Raw genomic sequence first — 20,791 nt, 5'->3', positions numbered from 1 at the left:
GCTGTGATGAACCTATGAATGAAGAGGGCTTTTCTCTATTGTGTTTTGGGGCCTCCAGGGAGTATTCTTAGTAGTAGTATGTGTATTGATTCTTGAACTGATTCTTGAAGAAGAATGACAGAGGAATTGGTAGATGGTGATGGCTTTGTAGTCAGATGGGGATCTGGTTGAGAAGTGACATTCTCTTTGTTAAATTGAGTGAATAACTCCCTCCCTATTTCTCCTCTAGTCGGCGGACCTGCAGGAAGTCATGTTCATGGCGCTCATCAAAGACAGGCCCAAGTTTGTCCGCCTCTTCCTGGAGAACGGCTTGAACCTGCGCAAGTTTCTCACCAATGACGTCCTCACTGAGCTCTTCTCCAACCACTTCAGCACTCTGGTGTATCGGAACCTGCAGATTGCCAAGAATTCCTACAATGATGCCCTTCTCACTTTCGTCTGGAAGCTGGTGGCCAACTTCCGAAGAGGCTTCCGGAAGGAAGACAGAAGTAGTCGGGAGGATCTCGACATCGAATTTCATGTAGGTGCTGGCAGAACTGCTAGCTTCAATTCTTATTTTTTGGGGCCTTCCAAGCTCTTCCACTCTTTCCCACTCCCCACCTCATAAGGAAGCTCTCAGGTTAACTTCACTAGATCTTTCTAGCACTTGTACTTAAGGACAAGAATTCTTGGTGAGTTTTCCCAGGTTTTGCTTTATGCTCTGAGCTCTTGTTATCTGTCTTAATTGCAATGCTTAGTTTGGCACATTTTCTGAAGGCATCTAATCAGGACCAGGAGCAAAGATATGACTGTGTATTCATGTTTTAGTTTTACTTACTGAAATTCTCTTCTGCCCATGTAAACAATTAGAGTTGCCATGTTTTCTTTAGTGCACAAATGGTATGGGAATAGTCTCAGGAGCATTCAGCCTCCACTGGGTGTTGTAGAGAAAGCTCCCATGCGTACTCAGGCCATCTTTGGTTAAGCAAAGGTAGAACTGTTTCTAGGTGCCTCCAAGCACCTCCAATACTTAGAAGATTTACTTGGGCTGGGACCCACTACCAGCAGAACTTGGTGAAGGCAGATGCTCTGCACTGACTCCCATAGTTACCTGATGGGTTTAGTTTCCAGCTCACACTATGGCAGCTTGCTGATGATGCCTCCTCTTCCTTGGGCACTGTTGATGTATGGCAGTTGGACTTGGCACTTCTTCCCTCTTCTCTTATCCTAACTTTCCTATTGGTCTCTCTCTCTCTCTCTCTCTCTCTCTCTCTCTCTCTCTCTCTCACACCCAGCAGCACTCAGGGGTTACTCCTGACTCTAGGCTCAGAAATTGCTACTGGCAGGCTCTGAGGACCATATGGGATGCCAGGATTTGAACCACTGCATGCAAGGCAAATACCTTACCTCCATGCTATCTCTCTGGCCCGATTGTTGGTTTGTCTCTTAAATGAACAACCTGCTTCAAATTCTCAAGAAACTTGAGACTGCTGCAACTAAGGACATTCTCGTTGGGAATTTAGAGTTTTAAGTACCATTGATGTATGTACATATATTTATCTGCGTATATGCACATGTGTATGTGTATTTGTATATTTGTATGGCAAAAAACAAAGGAACCAAGTGCCAAGGGAGTTTTAAGGGCTTAGAAAGCCTCTCCTAGACATACTTGATGTTCCAGTCATTAAAAGTATCCAGAAGGGATGAGAATAGTATGAACATTGCTAAAATTCATCAGGAAGTTTAAAAGGAATATAGGCATTGAGTTTCTTTTTTTCCTATCTGAAAAGTTTCTATTAGAATAGTATTTTTTTTTCGTTTTTGGGTCACACCTGGCAGAGCTCAGGGGTTACCTCTTGGTCTACGCTCAGAAATCGCTCCTGGCAGGCTCAGGGGAGCCATATGGGATGCCAGGTTTTAAATCACCATCCTTCTGCATGCAAGGCAAATGCCCTACCTCCATGTGATCTCTCCAGCCCTAGAATAGTATTTTGGAAAAAATAAAAAAAATAGTATTTTGGACAGTGGGTGGTTATCACCCTTTCACTTCATGAAAGCTGCAAAGTTCAGGGCTGGGGAACAATAATAACCTCAGAACCACTGGGGAACTCTATTTGTTTACCAGAAGAATGTAGATTTTTATGAGAGCAATGAATGATTCACTTTTTTTCTGAAAAGGAAGCACTCAACTGGATAAGTTTGGGAGCTTCTGCACAGGATGGAAGGGAATGTTGAATGGGACTTGGGGTTCTAAATAACATATCAGGGAGAGAAACTTTGACTAATATGCCAAAGAAATAAGACAAGTTTTAATTGGTGATAAAGCAAAACCCAGGAAAAGTAAGAATGTAGCAGGAACAATTTTTTTCTAGATGAGATAGATCTTAGGACAAAAAGGATAGGCTTTCTTCATTGTCATTCAGCTTCACATCTTTTCTCAGCTTTCCTACAGCTTTGGCTGGTAGAAACTGTTTTTCTGACAGATATAAGATTTTATGTCATCACATTACCTTGCATGTAGCAGAGACATGTATCCATGGTGTTGAAAAAAAAAACTTGTGTGGGGCTGGGCAGACCTCAGGGGGCCAACCGAAGTTTCTGCATATCAGGGGCAGTGTGTGTGTGTGTGTGTGTGTGTGTGTGTGTGTGTGTGTGTGTGTGTGTCTGGTACTATCCACAGTTCCACTAAGAGAAAGTCCTCAGCATTGATAAGCAAGCAGCCTCTCAATGCTGCCAGGTGTGGTCCTAAAGTTGGTCCCTAAAGTTGGACACTAACTTGAGGGAATGCAGTGATTTAAGTGGGGACTGCTCAGAACACTCTTGGCCCTAAAGTATAGTGAGAAGGAAAGAAACAGACTGGAGAGGGAGAAAGACAGATGTGAAAGAATGGTGGGCAAGGGTCAAGGAGATTCAGTTATATTGGTGGTGTTAAGGAAGAATAGAACTAAATAGCCAAACCATGAACTTAGTAACACTGAAATCAAAAGTCTGGAACTTCCACATCCAAACTTAAAAAGTGTCTATTATGATGGCAGGTTAGGGGGAATGAAAGATATAGAGTCTGGGAACATTGGTGGTGGGAGGTTGACACTGGCAGTGGGGTTGGTGTTGAAATATTGTATGTCTAAAATTCAACTAGGAAAAACTTTGTAAATCACAATGATTTAATGAAAAAGAAGGAAAAAGGACTCCAATTTACAGAACCTTCCAAACTTGAATTTCTCACCCAAACTTCATTTTTACTTTTAAAATGGCACCCCTCAGGGGCCGTAGAGATAGCATGGAGGTAAAGCATTTGCCTTACATGCAGAAGGACAGTGGTTCGAATCCCAGCATCCCATATGGCCCCCTGAGCCTGCCAGGAGCGATTTCTGAGCATAGAGCCAAAAATAACCCCTAAGCGCTGCCGGGTGTGATCCAAAAACCAAAACAAAAAAAATGGCACCCCTCCAGTGATGGTGCCCTAACCCCATGCTCTCCCTATTGCCAGGACGTGTCACCCATAACTCGTCACCCGCTGCAAGCACTTTTCATCTGGGCCATCCTGCAGAATAAGAAGGAGCTGTCCAAGGTTATCTGGGAGCAGGTAAGACAGGCAGGCCCAGCAGGGGTACTTAGACCTCACAGTCCTGTACCACACTGTAAAACAAAAATGCCAGTGCCAGAGGAACATGGCAATGCCTCAGTTTCCCTGCTGGGGGTGGTGGGTATGGAGAGGGTGTTACCTACTTTTCTGGAGGTGGATGGGATTGATCTCTAAGTATGTGAGAGCTTCATGTCTAATTTAGAAAAGTGACTTCTAGTATAATGGCAGAGGGGGCAGGAATGAGTCTAGACAGCCCAGCTCTGGGAAACTGTAAGTGTGAGTACTTGGAAGGCTCATAGAAGCTTGAGAGATGGTGGAGGGTGAAACACTATAATTAATGCGGGCACACAATCTGGCTCTGCACCAACCTACCCCCATGCCTACCCAAGTTCCCCTCTTAGAACTGCTTCTGTGTGCTTGTCTTACTACAACTTTCTCCTGGCACCAGTATGAATGGTTTTTGCTGCCATTTCCATGGCCAAGCCTGCAGCTCTGTTTGGGCTCCTATGGGCTATATAATGTTGGGAAATGATATGAGCTCTTCTTAGGTGGTGCTTGGGAGCTACTTCTTGTTGGGTTCTGGGGGAATGTTCCTGGCATTGTTCCTGGCATTGAGTCCCTGTGGGGCTAGGGATGGAGCCCAGGAGCACCCACATTCTCAGCCCATGCTCACTGCTTTGAGATGTCGCCCTGGCTGTGTCCTGAGAATCTTATTGGCAATCATGATGAGCTCTGCTTGTGTCACCATTTCCTGTTCTCACTGGTCCTGGTCTGACCTTGAAGTTGAAGTGGTCACTTCTTGGGTATGGTGTTCACCTTCCATTTTCCCCATTCTGCAACAGACCAAAGGTTGCACTCTGGCAGCCTTGGGTGCCAGTAAGCTTTTGAAGACTCTGGCCAAGGTCAAGAATGACATCAACGCTGCTGGAGAGTCAGAGGAGCTGGCAAATGAGTATGAGACCCGAGCTGTGGGTGAGTCTCTGAGGAAAAGAAACATAAGAGGGCACAGTCATGCTGGGAGGTAGTGAGGGTGCACATGCATCCTAGGTCCCCTTGGGTTAGGTGGTGGAGGCTAGTGGTCAGCCATGGGGTGAATGTACATCTGTGGATAAAACCAGTGGCCCCAGGACTGAGCAGTTAGTTTCTTGGCCTCCAGGATTGTAAGATAAAACACTTGTGTTGCTTCATCCATACCCCAGAGTCCCCTAGCTTAGGGCAGAGGACTTACTACCCAGGGAGTTTCGGATGTTTTATTTGGAGGTATGAGAAATGGTGTTAAGGAGCTGGCGAGATAGTGTGTGGGCCAGAGCTCATGCCCTGGATGTGAGAGGCCTTGAGAAACTGTATGTAGCCCCTCTAAAAAAGTCTTGAAGGTCAGAAGGTCTATGCATGTTTTAAATGTTCCTGCTGTTTCACAGACTCAAGCAGGGGGCTCCAAACTGGAATGGCAAAGGCAGAAGCCAGGCAGCCTTGAGTATGTTCCCCAAATCCCTGTACCTCTGGAGTGATGGGAATAGGGTATTTTCTGCTCTTCAGCTCCTAAAAATGAGGACTGAGAATATCTGTCTTGAGCACGGAGTGTCTGTTAAACCCCATTGACCACCCTTTCAGGGCCATGAGTGGCCCGCTGGCCCACATGTTGTCAATGTGACTTATCAGCCATCCATATAGCTTGTGTGTCCTCAGAAGATCCCCTTCCCAGTCTTCTGAGAAATTCAGATCTACTGTGCCCCCTAATAAGACGGTTTAGATCTGAATAGAGGGTTCCTTGAGCCCCTGTAAATCTCAAGTATTATGCAGGGCACATTGCAAAATGCAAGACAGGTTACCTGGCATCTGAGCAAAGGGAAAAATAGTTCCCATGTTTGGCATCTCTGCTGGCTCTTATTACTTGTTATTACCTGTTAAAATCAGGATATTATAATCATCTGTGTTCACAGCTTCTTAGAACTTTTCCACTTGTCACTTCCTTCACCTGAGACACGCAGCTCAGGCAAAACCACCCAGATTCAGGGCAGGGCTGAATTTGAATTCATTGTTGGTCTTTGCGTATTCAGAAATCTTGTTCAGTTGCCTAATTTCTGGTGCCATCTCTTCAGCTTTGTGGCCTCTACGGCATTGTGACTCCTAATTTAAGAAGTGAGGGCCTAACAGTAATTCCCATTATTCAGCCTTGAAAATTTTTCTTCTGGATGGTCTAAACTCCAACCTCTGTCATGGAGTCTTGAGCTATAAGCACCCCTTTAATGTAATTGATACAATTTTGCACATGTTTAAAAAAATTTGGGCCACACTTAGTAGTGTTCTGGGGTTACTCCTTGCACTGTGCTCAAGGAGCACTCCTTGTAGGTTCAAGGGAACCATATGGATTACAGGGGATCAAACCTGGATTAGTTACAAGCACCCTCCCCATTGTACTAGCTCTCCAGGCTTCTACACCATTTTTAATTTTATTTTTGAGCCAAATTCTTAAAGTAACCTCATCCAGAAATTAAAGGAAGTCAGCAACATGGGGGCTGCTCTGGCTAAGTGGGAGGCAGAAAGTCTGTCTAGGTGCCATTTCCAGGGTTTGCTCCCTACTAAAAAATCTGCTCCTGGTGATAACACATGTGTGCGAGTACAGGGAAACTGTGCATCTGACAGTCCTGTTCCCTTGTAGAGTTGTTCACTGAGTGTTACAGCAACGACGAGGACTTGGCTGAGCAACTTCTGATATATTCCTGTGAAGCTTGGGGTGGGAGCAACTGTCTGGAGCTGGCAGTGGAGGCAACCGACCAGCACTTCATTGCCCAGCCTGGGGTCCAGGTAAAGCACCAGTAAATGGCATATCCTTCCTTCATAGTGAGGCTTGGGTGGCATTAAACACACATCATTCGTTGAGAAGAAAATGTCCTTCATACACAAGCCATCACCAGGAAGGTAGGGGGCATTCCAGGAGGTGAAGACATGCCAGTAGTGGTAGAGATGCTTCCTGAAAAGGGGAGCAGGAGAAAGCACTTTGAGCTTACAGAATGCAGCAGGACTGTTTCATTCTGGACTGAACCCCTGGATCTCATGACCTGAACTTTAAACCTCTAGCTCTCTAACAACCTAAGGGTGATGGGTCAAGCTCTATAGACTCTTCCCTCTCTGCATGCTGGGGGTGCAGGGCTCTCTCTGCATATCATGGCATCAGCAAGGACCGTGTCCTCTGTCTTGTTCCCTGCAGAATTTCCTTTCCAAACAATGGTATGGAGAGATTTCCCGAGACACCAAGAACTGGAAGATCATCCTGTGCCTGTTCATCATACCTTTGGTTGGCTGTGGCTTCGTGTCATTTAGGTATGAAGCCATAGTATATCTCATCTCCTTGTATGAGGACATATCTGCATCCCTGATCCCATGTGCATCTATGTAGCACACATACCTGCAAATTCACACATAGGTACATGTGTCCCAGAATACACATGGTTTCCTGTGTGCATGAATCTTTTAGTATGCAATGTACCCCTGTGTGAGCTTGTGCCCATGTGTCCATGCGTACATGCATGTATATATGCATTATGGTGTGAGTGTATGTGTTTACTCATATGTGAACATGCACCTTGCATGTACACAGAAGACACCTGCACATTTGTGTAATGTACCCATGTGTGTGTATATATCTCTCTGCATACATACCACCATATGTACATGCATGATGGATACATCACATGTATTTATATATGTAATATATCCACAAACATGTGCCTCTGTGCATCCACATCACATGTGTGTAATGTATCCATGTATGTGCACACTTCACCAATACATATAATCATGTATGTGTATCTGTACATATGTGTGTGACTGTGAGAATACATGGTCTCTTGGATAAATACCGGGCAACATGGTACATGAGATGCGGGCTCTGGTGCTTACCCCATAGGGTCAGGGTCTCACTGAATCCCTGGATTCAAAGCCAAGCAAAAGGCGGTAGAACTGTGCCCAAGTCAAGAGTAGAATTTGGGGATGTCTATCACATAGTGCATAGGTTTGAGAGGGGCTGGGTGTGGTGGGTTGTTGCCCTATTTGTGGGGTTCCATTTACTCCTTTGTTGGGTATTTGTGTATCTGCAAAGAGCTCCCAGAATGAGAAATTGATTCCCATCCCCTTATCCCCTTTTGGGGGAGATCTTGGTAATAATTATCTGCAGCAAATAATCCACACAGACAGGAGGGTTAAGGGGTAAAAGGTTGGGCAAAGAGAGTCCTTTGCCAGCCTGCTGCTAGCTCCAAAACACACCTAGAGCCAGCCAGCCAACTCTGGCAAAAGACCCCCAAAAACCTCGCTCCCAAACTATTTATTCAGCTCTCAACAGTGCCCCTACCTGGAAGGCCAAGGTGGGACAACAGGCAAAGAATAATCTTATGAAATATTTTCATATACCACAGTGGGTGGGCTCTGGAGGGTGGTGCCCATGACAGTATGTCTGAGCCTGGTACTGGCGTGTGCCATGTTCCAGGAAGAAGCCCATTGACAAGCACAAGAAGCTGCTGTGGTACTACGTGGCCTTCTTCACTTCGCCCTTTGTGGTCTTCTCGTGGAACGTGGTCTTCTACATCGCCTTCCTCCTGCTCTTCGCCTACGTGTTGCTCATGGACTTCCACTCTGTGCCACACCCACCCGAGCTCGTCCTCTATGTGCTGGTTTTTGTCCTGTTCTGTGATGAAGTGAGGCAGGTTGGTAACCCCCATCTTCTCCCAAAGCCAAGGCAGAGACAAAATTGCTCCCCATAGTCAATAATCTCCCACACATGTTCTCCTTGAGGCACATTTTCAGGCTCTTGACATCAGGCCATTCTTTGTTTGCTGATGCTGGAATTCATGGTGCTGAGTCACTTGGACTGAGGCTGTGTTCCAAGGGTAGCATGCCCTTGCATTGGGAGTCCCCATCCCCATAATCTGACTCCTTTGGCCTGCCATGGTCTCTGGGGGTTGGTGGGGCCCTGCCAACTGACCGAATCTTTGTGTCCAGCCCGCTGAGGAACTGTGTCTGCAGTCATGGCTGTAGGGAGTTGGTGAATGATTTATGGTGCCTCTCTACAGCTTCTTTGTATCTGTATTTTCTCCCATGGCCTCCTTGACCCCCATGGAATCCAGAGCATTGGCCTCAGCTTGGCCTGTGCCCAGCTTTCATCTTATAGGGATGTCACTGGGGTGGGGTGGCAAGCTTCTGAGCTATTGGGACCATCAGGGAGAATGTGATTCCTTTGTCTCTTGCTGTTTTCGAATCCAGACTCAAAAGCAGAGCTGGTCAATGGGATTGGGCAGGTGTGGAGGAGAGATAGGTTAGGTGGGGAAGAGTGATTATTGAGGTGCTCCAAGGGTATGATGCTGGACAGTTCCTTCCCAGAGGAGAAGGTCTGGATGGTACTCTGTCTTTGTTTGTTTATTTTTGGGCCACACCCGGCAGCACTCAGGGGTTACTCCTGACTCTATACCCAGAAATCATTCCTGCCAGGCTTGGGGATCATATGGAAAGCCAGGAATCAAACCTGGGTCTGTCCAGGGTTGGTAGCTTGCAAGGCAAATGCCCTGTAGCTGTGCTATCTCTTTGCTCCCTGGACAGTACTCTGGGAGGGACTGGTTGTGCTCCAGAGTCTCAGCAGAGTGAACCCTGAATTCCTCTCATTATCTCTTCCTCTGCTCTCACGTTCTTAGACCAGGAACCCTCTGTTCTTTCGGACTCTCCTTCTATTGTGGATTCATGGCTGTGGCTCCTTGACCCAGGGCCTAGAAAGGCCCAGACTAGTGTGTGTCCAAGGCAGGAGGGGCAGGAGGGACCTCTACACTCTTGGATCTGTGTCCCCCTCATCACACAGGTGGGAGCTACAGATGGATAGATGAGTAAAGAGAGACACAGTGCTGAAGCCTTTGATACCCATGGCACGACTCACCCATAAGCTTGGCACATCCTGCCCAGCCCAGCACCCTCTCATTACACATGCCCTGATCACTTGGCATTGCGGGGGGGAATGGAGGATGTGGTGGGTTCCCAGGTGCTCTGGGACAAGCGTATGCATGTGTATGCAGAATGAGCCCATGATGCTGAATTAGTCTCATGAGCTCCCACCCCCAGCTCTCTGGTCCCGCAAATGCATGGGAGCTGAGGTGGGGTGATGGGGAGACCTGGAGGGAAAGGACTGGAGGACATGCTGGTGATTTCTCAGTTTGGCCAGAGAGGAAAGAAACTTCTTTTTGCTCTGTATCCTCTTCTCCCCCTAGTAGTCACAGGGCGTGCCCTGTCTTCCCTCACTCTTGTACGCTGCAGCTGAGGTCAAACCCGGCTGGCATTGGGTGCCTGCTCCACCAGAAAGGCCTGGAGGGACATGCAGGGCATCTATGCATGCCATGGATGAAGCAGAAAAGAAACTTGAGAACCCCCTCTGGTGGGTTCAACAGAGTCCTTGGGAGCGCCTCCTGGTGACCAGTAGTTGCTTTGCAGAAGCTCCTTTTCCTGAAGAAGGAGCCTGGATTTGACACTAGGTGGCGCCATTTCTCTTCTCATCTGCAGATTCCAGCCCTGGGAACAATCCTAAGAGCTCTATTGCCAGCCTTGGGAGCTCAGGTCACACTTGTTAGAGAAAAGCAAGACCAAGGGGTGTCTGTCCCCTGTGGCACTTGTGCCAGAGTGTCTGAAAATGCCCTTTAGCTCTTCCTAGGACCCCTGGCCTGGAGTCAGGATAGATGCACTAAACTGGATTTAAAAACAAAATAGTAAAACAAGGCAGTTAATATTGTAAGATTGCCATAGAAAAAACAGGTTCATTAAATAGATTGGAGGTGTTCATTTAGAAGGAAAAGGGGGTACCATGTACCTATGAGGCGAACTCTTTTCATGGTAAAGTCCGTTGAGCTCTAGTCCTCTCAGACAGGTTGAAGTGTGCATGCCTATATCCTGTTGTGTCTATAACAGACTAGGTGGCTCATACTAAGAGCATCACTGTATCTCTACTATGCTTCTTTTTACCAGAGTAAGAGATCCTATTGTGTTAGTACTCATTTCCCTGTGCTCAGGGCTCACTTCTAGTGGTGCTCAGAGGCCCTTGGGAATCAGGGTTAGCTGCGTGCAAAGGCAAGCACCTCACCTCCTTACTATTTCCTCAATCCTTTTTAAATTTTTTTAAAGCAAGCACAATTATTTACAAGACTATTCTTGTAGGGCATGTAGCATAAATCATTCCAGCAGTATACTCTTCACCAGAGGGTGTACTTCCCCTATCATTGTCCCTGTGTTGCCCCATTCAACACCTATTCCCCCATGGCAAGCTTCCTATCGGAGACCAGTTCTTGGTTTTTGAACATTCTTCATGTTTCTTTATATCCTACTAAATGTATCCCTATATCCCTACTAAGTGCATCCTGCCATGCTTATTTATAACACATTAGGGGAATCCTACTATGTGCATCTCAGCCATGTTTCTTTTGTTTGTTTTTTTGTTTTTATGGCCACACCCATTTGATGCTCAGGGGTTACTCCTGGCTACACGCTCAGAAATTGCCCCTGGCTTGGGGGGACCATATGGGACGCCAGGGGATCGAACCATGGTTCTTCCTTGGCTAGCGCTTGCAAGGCAGACACCTTACATCTAGCACCACCTCGCCGGCCCCTCAGCCATGTTTCTTTATAATGGAGTAGGAGAGTCCTACTAAGTCCTTTCCTGTATCCACTTTTATTTTATTTTATTTCTTTTTGGTTTCTTATTTTTTTTTGGGGGGGTCACACCTGGCAGTACTCAGGCAACTACTCCTGGCTCTGTGCTCAGAAATCGCTCCTGGCAGTCATGGGGGGGGCAGTATGGGATGCCGGGATTTGAATCACTGTTCATACTCTGTCGACTGCATGCAAAGCAAATGCCCTACCACCGTGCTATCACTCTGGCCCCGTGTATCTACTTTTTATTTTTTTATTTTTATTTTTTTTTGTGGTTTTTGGGTCATACCCGGCAGTGCTCAGGGGTTATTTCTGGCTCCAGGCTCAGAAATTGCTCCTGGCAGGCACAGGGGACCATATGGGGCGCCGGGATTCGAAACGATGACCTCCTGCATGAAAGGCAAACGTCTTACCTCCATGCTATCTCTCCGGCCCCTACTTTTTATTTTTTTTATTTTTTTGGTATTTTGGGCCACACCTGTTTGATGCTCAGGGGTAACTCCTGGCTACGCGCTCAGAAATTGCCCCTGGCTTGGGGGGACCATATGGGACGCCAGGGGGTCGAATCACGGTCCTTCCTTGGCTAGCGCTTGCAAGGCAGACAGCTTACCTCTAGCACCACCTCGCTGGCCCCTATGTATCCACTTTTAAAACTGTTTCCTCTCTGCTGGGTCTCCTGAGTCACAGATCTAATCTCTGCAGAACCTTCTCACACAATCAGGCTGTGCATGAGGTGGCAGACTTGGGGAGCCTCCCAAACAGAACCTCACAAGGGTGCAGATGGTAGGAAAGATCTGCCCCTAGGGCCCTCATCTGGCACCTGGTGTCTTGACTCTGATGATCATCAGTGGCCCTGGGATCATCCTTGTGACAGTCAAGAATCCTGACCTTATTTTGGAGTTCCCAGATTTAGCACCCTCAAGGAACGTGGTCATGCCAAACTGTCACTCAATACTTGAAACCACAACCTAGTGGCTGTCTGTACTTCTCAATGAGGGAAAGAAATTAGTTATGTTTGTTGACCAAGACTGGATGGTGTGTATGGGGTCCAGGAAACCAGTGATGTGCTGGGGAGGACATGGAAAAACCAACTCTTAAAACTCTTAGGCAAGTGTCTAGACTTTCCTGAGGCTTTATGCACTGAATAGGAATTGTAGCATCTGCTGTTGGGCCAGGCTGGCATGGAAGTGCCAGCTTTGCCAGCAAGATGTCTCTTGCTGTTGATGTTTTCATACTTTTCCTTTGCCCACTGCTTGCTTGGCCTCAGCTTCTCTCATTTCCACCCTCACCAAACTTCACCATGTTTGAAAATGTTCATTGCAATGTTTCCTTCTTCTCTGGGTTGTTGCTGCAATGACTGAAGGTCTCACACACTGGCTCTGTCCCTCCTGGACCACATCTGAGTGTGGTGCTTGCTCTCTCTGCCCAGTAGAGGGAGGTAGGTCTCCACAAGCCTACTGTGTGGCTACAAACAATATGTGGCCCTGTGACTACAGGCTGCAGAACTTCCAGCTTCATACCACAGAGCCAACAACTACTCTTGGCATATGTGATGGCATCGGGGGTGGGACTCACAGCTTCTTGCTGAGAAGATGCACCAACCACTGGGCTATCCCAAGCTCCTCAGGTTCTATGCCCTAATGTTTGGTATCTCTCTGCCATGGCCTGCTGGGTGCATCTGCACAGATTGGTATCTGGAGTTCTGTGGGCTCTTAGTGATTTGTTTCAAGTGGCTGGAAAGGTGAGGGGGTGTCAGGCAATGCTGGGGATACCAATATAAAGTCTGTACACAGACTAAGTGGTGATCCTCCCTTCTCTTTATGTCAGTGATGGGTTCATATAAACCGCCACCAAGGGTCATACTCACACTCTGCTGATCATTTCTGCAGCTATAGCTGTCCTCAGAGGCACACTCATACACATTTTAAAAAATGGACTTTCTTGAGGTATTTTCTTGCCACATGCCAGCCTGGTTTTCATGAGATGGCTGAGTGTCTGCTGCTCCTTGGAGTTGTGTTTGCACACTTTATGCTGCTGAATACGGTAGCTCATGGTTGCACTTTGTGGGTTTATCTTAGTTTTTTTAATACTTATTTTTAGAGGAGTCTCCTAAGTGGTGTTTAGAAATTCTGGGGACCTTTCTGATAATTCTCAGCCAAGTTGGCTAGGATTTGATGCAAAGGCCTGAAGATTCAGCCCTGCTCAGGCTCTAGAGTACCAGGAATGATCTTAGTTATGCCCAGAGTGCTGGACATCCCATGTTGCACCTGAAAATCTCAAAGGACTGTGTAATACCTGAGATCAATTTGGGGTTGTCTATCTGCAAAGCAAGTCCTAACTCCTGTACTCTTTCTCTCTGGCATCGTGGTTGTTTTAGTTTTAACTTTTATTTTGGTTTTTGGTTTTGGAATCACACACAGCAATGCTCAGGGATTACTCCTGGTTATACACACAGAAGTCACTCCTGGCAATTTTATGGACCAAGTAGGGTGTCCCATCGTTGGCCCTGTGCAAGATAAGTACCCTCCCCATAGTACTATCATCACTCTAGCTCCACTGGGCTGTGGATTTATATTTAAGGACCAGCAGAGCAGCCCGAGTCTTTTCATTCCCCAAATCCTCTGAGCATAGAAGAAAGCACCACGCTTCTTTCCAAGTTTCAGGGTACAACTTTGAGTATGGGGCAGTGCTCACTGGGTCTAATTATGGCTCAGAAAGAATCTGGAATGGGAAATGTAGGTCATCAAATACCTGGAAGTATTTACACAGCTCCAACTCACAGCTTCTCTCCTCCCTGTCTCAGTGGTACATGAACGGCGTGAATTACTTCACTGACCTGTGGAATGTTATGGACACACTGGGCCTCTTCTACTTCATTGCTGGTATTGTCTTCCGGTATGTGCCCCTTCCTGGGCCTATTTTGGGGCCTTGTGGATGGGTTTTCTTGGGTCAGAAGATGAAGGAAGATATAAAACACTTCAGATAAGTACCTCCCTACATTGGAGATTACTCCTAAAGACTGTGCCTGGCTCGGACACCTGGCATGGTTGGCATGGAGAGTCTTTCTTCCTCATCCTCTGAGATTCTGGGGAGTCCTGCTGGATTACCTGTGGTTCATAGGTTGGGGGGTTCATGAGGCCCCTGAGGATTGGGGATTGGAGCAGGGTTAGAGAACAGGGACTGCGAGATAACCAGAGCACTTGACTTAACAGCTGCTTCCCTGAGGAGTCCGCTTACTCCCTCAGACTTACTCTCACAAAACCTGTCTCCAGGAGCCAACCCTTGAGGCCTGCCCTGAGTCAGCATCAAAGTAAGGCTGGTGGCAGATCTGTAGGAAAGGTCACTTGGGGCCTTCTGCAGAGGGGCCCAGTGATTCCTATTTCCAGTCCCTGCAGAAGGTGTTTGTTTGTTTGTGTGTGTGTGTGTGTGTGTGTGTGTGTGTTTGTGTGTGTGTATATGTTCCCCAGTGAGCTATTAGGCCACAATTTAAAGGAAGTCAACTCAGTCCCTCCTCTAAATTTTCCTTGCTGTGTAGGTCAGAGGGCCAACATCGTGAGTCACTGATAATTAGGTTTCTAGAACATTCCAGTTAGAAAACACACATGGCTTCCAGCATGCACAGGTGCAGGGGCTTAGCCAGTCATATTATCCCGTGGCATTAGGTTAGTTCCACCAAGATCTCCAGATGCAATCCAGTGGCTGTGCTGGGGTGCATCTGGGGACCTTCATGGAAGACTTGTGAGGCTGGAAATGGGCAGGCTGGAAATGAGTGATCTCTGGGCAGTGTTTGGAACTAAGTCCTTGTGTCCCTGAGGACAGCTTGTCCCAGTGCAGTCATGTGAAGGTCCTTGGGCTGCCCAGACTGCTATTTCTCTCTGTCTCTGGCTTGTTTAGAACAGGGAAGTTGGATTATTTTATTGGCAGTTCTCCTATTTGGCTTCTCTCTCCTAGGCTCCACCCTTCTGACAAGACCTCTTTGTACTCGGGTCGTGTCATTTTCTGCCTGGATTACATCATATTCACTCTCCGCTTGATTCACATCTTCACCGTCAGCAGGAATTTAGGACCAAAAATTATCATGCTGCAGCGGATGGTAAGAAGACAAAGCTGGGTCTCTGCGTTGCTTCCTGCTTACTCCAGGTCCCTGCCCCAAATCCTTGCCCTAGTGTCCCAGGGAAAGCACCACAGCTCATGATCACTCAAGTTTGTCTATGCCCTGTTTGGTTCCACCAGAGACCCATCCTGGTCAAGGGAATTGAGAGATGTCACAAGAGTGAGTGGTATGATTGGGACCTTGCTGGATTAGTCTTCATGCTCCCCCAAGCACTTTGATGGAGATTTAATTCCCTTGGAGTAGAGGAAGGTGGGGACTTTTCCACATATTTTGTGGATATGAACAATCAAATCTAAGGTGTGTGTGTGTGTTTTGAGCCACACCCTGTGACACTCAAAAGTTACTCCTGACTCTGAGCTCAGAAATAGCTCCTTGATCGGGGGACTATATGGGACGCTGAGGATCAAACCCACATCCATCCTGGGTCAGCTGCATGTAAGGCAAACACACTTCCACTCTGCTACCACCACTCCAGCCACATGAGGTTCTAATGTTCATGCAGAGACATGCAGTGAGCTTGGAGAGGGGCGAAGGGTTGAACTTTCACTTTCCTGCAGTGTGAGGTTGAGGTGAGGGAACTCCCAGGTTTATTGGATCATAGAGCAGGAGGGGCACTCACAGATGATGCAGGAGAAGCACACACAGATGCTGATGTAGGAGGATCATGCACAGACAATGTTTGCTTAAGCTGATTGTCCACAAGCCCCTACACTCCAGTGTTCCTCTGGTTTTAATCAGGAAGTGCTGAGAATGTGTAATTTAAATTCAGAGCATATCTGAGGCCTTCAGTCATGCTCTATGCATTTACTTTCCAAGGGTGCCTTGGATCTCCTTAATTTATTTTGCATTATTTTTGTGTTTTCCTTCCTTTTCCCCTTTTCTTTTTTTTAATTTTTAATTTTTATTTATTTATTTTTATTTATTTCTTTATTTATTTTTATTGTTTTTGGTTTTTGGGTCACACCCAGCAGTGCTCAGGGGTTACTCCTGGCTGTCTGCTCAGAAATAGCTCCTGGCAGGCACGGGGGACCATATGGGACACCGGGATTCGAACCAACCACCTTTGGTCCTGGATCGGCTGCTTGCAAGGCAAACACCGCTGTGCTATCTCTCTGGGCCCAGTAATAACTCTTGATGGTGTTTAGGGATCACTACAGGCCTTACTCAGGGACTATATATGGTGCTAGTGATGAAATTTTTAAAGAACAAGCAAGTCTCAGGTCTAACCTTTATCCATTCTCCATGACAGCTGATTGACGTGTTCTTCTTCCTGTTCCTCTTCGCCGTGTGGATGGTGGCATTTGGTGTGGCCCGTCAAGGCATCTTACGGCAGAACGAGCAGCGCTGGCGCTGGATCTTCCGCTCTGTCATCTACGAGCCCTACCTGGCCATGTTCGGTCAGGTGCCCAGTGACGTGGACAGTGAGTGGCCCTGGGAGCTGGAACTGGGAGGAGATGGAAGCTTCCAGAACCCATTGGGGCCATTCTAGACAGCTGTCTTGGGGGAGGTCCACCCAACCGTTGACTAAGTGAAAAATCTGTTCTTTGTCAACCCACCTTCAAAGGTGAAGTGTTTCAGCCTGCTATTTTATTTCTTTTAATTTATTTAATTTATTTGGCAATGCTTACTCGGCAATGCTCAGAAATTACTTCTGGCTCTGCATTACAAGGAATTACTCTTGGCAGTGCCAGGGATTAAATCCGGATCACCCATGTGCATCCAATACAAGCACCCTCCCCACTGTGCAGCCTTATGGCCTGCAATTTTAAAATGCTTTAATTGAGGTAACGTTGGTTTAAAAGGGCATATAATTTTTAGGGGTACAACATCACCTCATCAAAGTAATACATACACCACATCCATCACCGAGGTACCAATAACTGCCAGTCTCCATCAGACCACGCTATGACTTTATCTTCTTTTCCTCTGGTACTCTCAGTTCTATTGACTGTGGCAAAGGTTGGCTTTTATTGTCTGACCCTGTGCTTTAGGTCCTCTGCCCCACACATGAGTGAGTCCATCTCGTACTATCGTTCTCCTTCTGATTTATAATGCTTAGCATGACCTTCTTCATGCTTGGCCTCATCTTTTTCCCTTTGAATGGATGTGCTCTGGGTAAGCAGCATTCCTCCATGTATGCACCCAGAACATATGTGTTTTATCCATGTATCTACATAGCACTGGTCACTAAGATTATTTTTTTGTTTTTTGCCTCTTGTTCATAGCACTGGAGTGAACATAAATGTCTACAGCTTTCCAAATTTGTGTTTTAGTGTTGAATAGATACCTAGAATTGGAATAGCTAGATCACATGGTAGATCATTTTTTTTGGGGGGCCACACCCGGCGGTGCTCAGGGGTTACTCCTGGCTGTCTGCTCAGAAATAGCTCCTGGCAGGCACGGGGGACCATTTGGGACACCAGGATTCGAACCAACCACCTTTGGTCCTGGATCGGCTGCTTGCAAGGCAAACGCCACTGTGCTATCTCTCTGGGCCTGGTAGATCATTTTTTAAGGTCTTGGTAAAAATTTTCTGCTATTCTCCATAGACCTGTCCACAATCTCTAACTGGATGGAAGTGTTGCTGCTATTCTCAATGGCAGCAAGCTGTAGTTAGCCACAAGAAGTACTGATATGAATTAGTGCAAGTTAGTGACCCCTGAGTGCAAAGCCAAGAGTAAGCCCAGATCACAGTCCAGTGTGGCTAAAAAATCCTTTTCCTCCTCTCCAAAATAGCATGCAATTTGTGTTGCCCTTTATAACAGAAAGATTGTAATAGAGTGTTTGTTTCTTTTTTTTTTTTTTGTTTTTGGGCCACACCCGTTTGATGCTCAGGGGTTACTCCTGGCTAAGTGCTCAGAAATTGCCCCTGGCTTGGGGGGACCATATGGGACGCCGGGGGAACGAACCGCGGTCCGTTCCTTGGCTAGCGTTTACAAGGCAGACACCTTATCTCTAGCGCCACCTTCCTGGCCCCTTGTTTCTTGTGAATAGAGCAATCCTGAAATTTAGGATGTAAAATTCCCATAAGCCCTTTGCTAAGGCTCCTATAGTCAGAATGGTGTTAGGTCACCTACAATGAGTTTACTAGGACATTGGTAGGACACATGCACCTCTGTGTGTTTGGAATGAATTGCTTACTGCATGTATATGAAACTTGCCAGGAACCAGGGCTTATGTTCTCTCCTGCTAGGATAAAACCACCCTGGGCTGGAGAGATAGCACAGTGGTAGGGTGTTTGCCTTACATGCAGCCAACCCAGGACAAATGATGGTTCGAATCCTGGCATCCCATATGGTCCCCCATGCCTGCTAGGAGCGATTTTTGAGTGTAGAGCCAGGAGGAACCCCTGAGTGCTCCTGACTGTGACTGCCCCATCGCCCTAAAACCACAAAAAACTGCCACCCTGAGGCTCTCTTTGCCCTGTTGGCCACATGTCACATGTCTCAGCCTCCTGGAGATTCCTGGGGCCTCTGGCCTTTGGATTCTGTGACCGTTTTCAGGGTCTCAGAAATGGCTCTGTACTATGTGGAATAAGAGGTCCTTGCAGTCTGCATGCAGGATGCCATGAACAGAAGTCAGCACAGCTCGACTGCATTACTAGCCTTCCTGCAGTGGCCTCTGTCCAACCAAGGCAGAGGCAGGGGAAAGTCAAACCCATATCAGCCAGGAGGGTGCTGAGCGCCCTGGGTGCTCGCAGTTGCACCTTCGCACCACTCAGTTCCATGATAGTGAAAAGTCTTTTCAGATGTTCATGGCACCTCCAGATTAAATTTCTGTGTTTTTTTTGGGGGGGGGGGCGTGGAGGGAGACAGGAGGAAGTGGACTCTTCAGTGGAGCTCAGGAGGTTCAGGGGCTTGGACTCAACCAACCTGGCTGGTGGCTCAATTTGAAGGCCTGAAAGTGATGTGGCCTCTGTTGTATGGGGTTACTTGGGTCACTCTAACGGTGCTCTGGGGCGTTCAGGACCCATGTGGTAATGAGGATCCATCCCATAGGGGCTGACCACATTGCAAGGCACGTGCCTTCACCCTTGTTTATCTTTCCAGCCCCCACATGAAAACTATATTTTGGGCCAGACTAGAGTGATAGCAGAGTGGTAGGACTTTTCCTTGAAACCTGGGATGAACCAGGGTTTGATCCCCTGCATCCCATATGATCCCCCGAGCCTGCCAGGAGTGATTTCCAAGTACAGAGTCAGGAGTAACCCCTGAGTGCTACCAGGTGTGACCCCAAAACAAACAAACAACTCCCCAAAAGCCCCCAAACCTCTATTTTTATTTTTAAAGGGTCAGCCTGTAATAATTTTTCTTTCTCTCAGTGTTGCATTAAAGCCCTTTGGATAGGCTTTGATGGTGGTGAATGGTGAATGGAGGGACCTTTCTCTGTTGTCCCAGGCCACATGGCACCAACCCCCTCCAGCCGGAGGGTATCTGAGTTCAGGAGAGCATGGGTAGAAAACTCACAGGCAGGCTTCAGGGTATATCATCTTTATTCCAGGCTCTGGCCAATGTATGTGGCCTATATCATAACCATTTACGCGTGCTATCCTCAGCTTACCCTGCGTCTTAGCTTCTTTCAGCCATCTCTCCTACCATTTCTCTCTTGCAGCCTTCTCCCAATTCCTCCTCAATCCAAAATCCCCTTTTAAAAGGCCAAAGCCTTTTGTTATTTACCAAAGACCTCTCCCAGAAATGGGAGGTCTATTAGCAGGTAAGGTTACAAGAAGAATGGAGGAGGTGGGGTAACAGTATGTTTTTTTGTTTGTTTTTGGGCCACGCCCAGTGATGCCCAGGCTATATGCTCAGAAATCGCCCCTGGCTTGGGGGACTATATGGAACGCTGGGGGATTGAACCTCGGTCTGTCCTAGGTTAGCCGTCCTAGGTTAGCGTGTGCAAGGCAGACGCCCTACTACATGCGCCACCACTCCAGCCCTCTCAATGGTATTGTTAAAGTCAGTGTCTAAATCAGTGTTTACTGGGCTGTGGCTGGTGCTAGTTGAGGCTTCTGTGTGGCTGTGTAAGCTCACTGAGCTTGGTGGCCTTCTATGCAACTTTCCCAACAGATTTTCTGTGATACTATTGGCCTGACACTACTATGAAATTTTGAGGTTTTATATGGCTACTTATGCAGCTGTGTAGTACAGGATCTATAGACTTGGAACACATTTGGTGGCTTGGCAGTTTGATAAGGTTAAATTGTGGGGCCCAAGCAATAATACAGCTATAGGGCATTTTGCCTTGCACATGGCCAACCCTGGATTGATCCGAGTTTGATTCCTGACATCCCATATGGTTCCCTGAGCCTACCAGTAGCGATTTCTGAGCATAGAGCCATGAATAACCTTTGTATGCCCCCGGGTGTGACCGAAAAACCAAAAAAAAATTATGGTCTTTTATTATAGGAGGGTGTTGAATTAAGCTTTGGACTGCTGTTT

At 47.1% G+C, this 20,791-nt stretch overlaps 1 protein-coding gene across 1 annotated transcript in view; it reads left to right on the top strand.

The window, feature by feature from the left end:
- The window catches only part of TRPM8 (transient receptor potential cation channel subfamily M member 8), a 69,351-nt gene that overhangs the window by 28,185 nt on the left and 20,375 nt on the right, over nucleotides 1–20,791 (top strand). Inside the window, exons 11-19 of the mRNA XM_049769300.1 lie at nucleotides 230–520; nucleotides 3,470–3,565; nucleotides 4,408–4,537; nucleotides 6,225–6,370; nucleotides 6,774–6,886; nucleotides 8,049–8,265; nucleotides 14,043–14,134; nucleotides 15,191–15,332; nucleotides 16,603–16,774. Of these exons, the coding sequence (XP_049625257.1) occupies nucleotides 230–520; nucleotides 3,470–3,565; nucleotides 4,408–4,537; nucleotides 6,225–6,370; nucleotides 6,774–6,886; nucleotides 8,049–8,265; nucleotides 14,043–14,134; nucleotides 15,191–15,332; nucleotides 16,603–16,774 (1,399 nt within the window). The remainder of the gene's footprint in view (nucleotides 1–229; nucleotides 521–3,469; nucleotides 3,566–4,407; nucleotides 4,538–6,224; nucleotides 6,371–6,773; nucleotides 6,887–8,048; nucleotides 8,266–14,042; nucleotides 14,135–15,190; nucleotides 15,333–16,602; nucleotides 16,775–20,791) is intronic.

Source organism: Suncus etruscus, chromosome 2, assembly GCF_024139225.1.
Source record: "Suncus etruscus isolate mSunEtr1 chromosome 2, mSunEtr1.pri.cur, whole genome shotgun sequence".
NCBI lineage: Eukaryota > Metazoa > Chordata > Mammalia > Eulipotyphla > Soricidae > Suncus > Suncus etruscus.
Note: the sequence above shows the minus strand (reverse complement) of the source record. Positions and strands in the feature narration are given on the sequence as shown.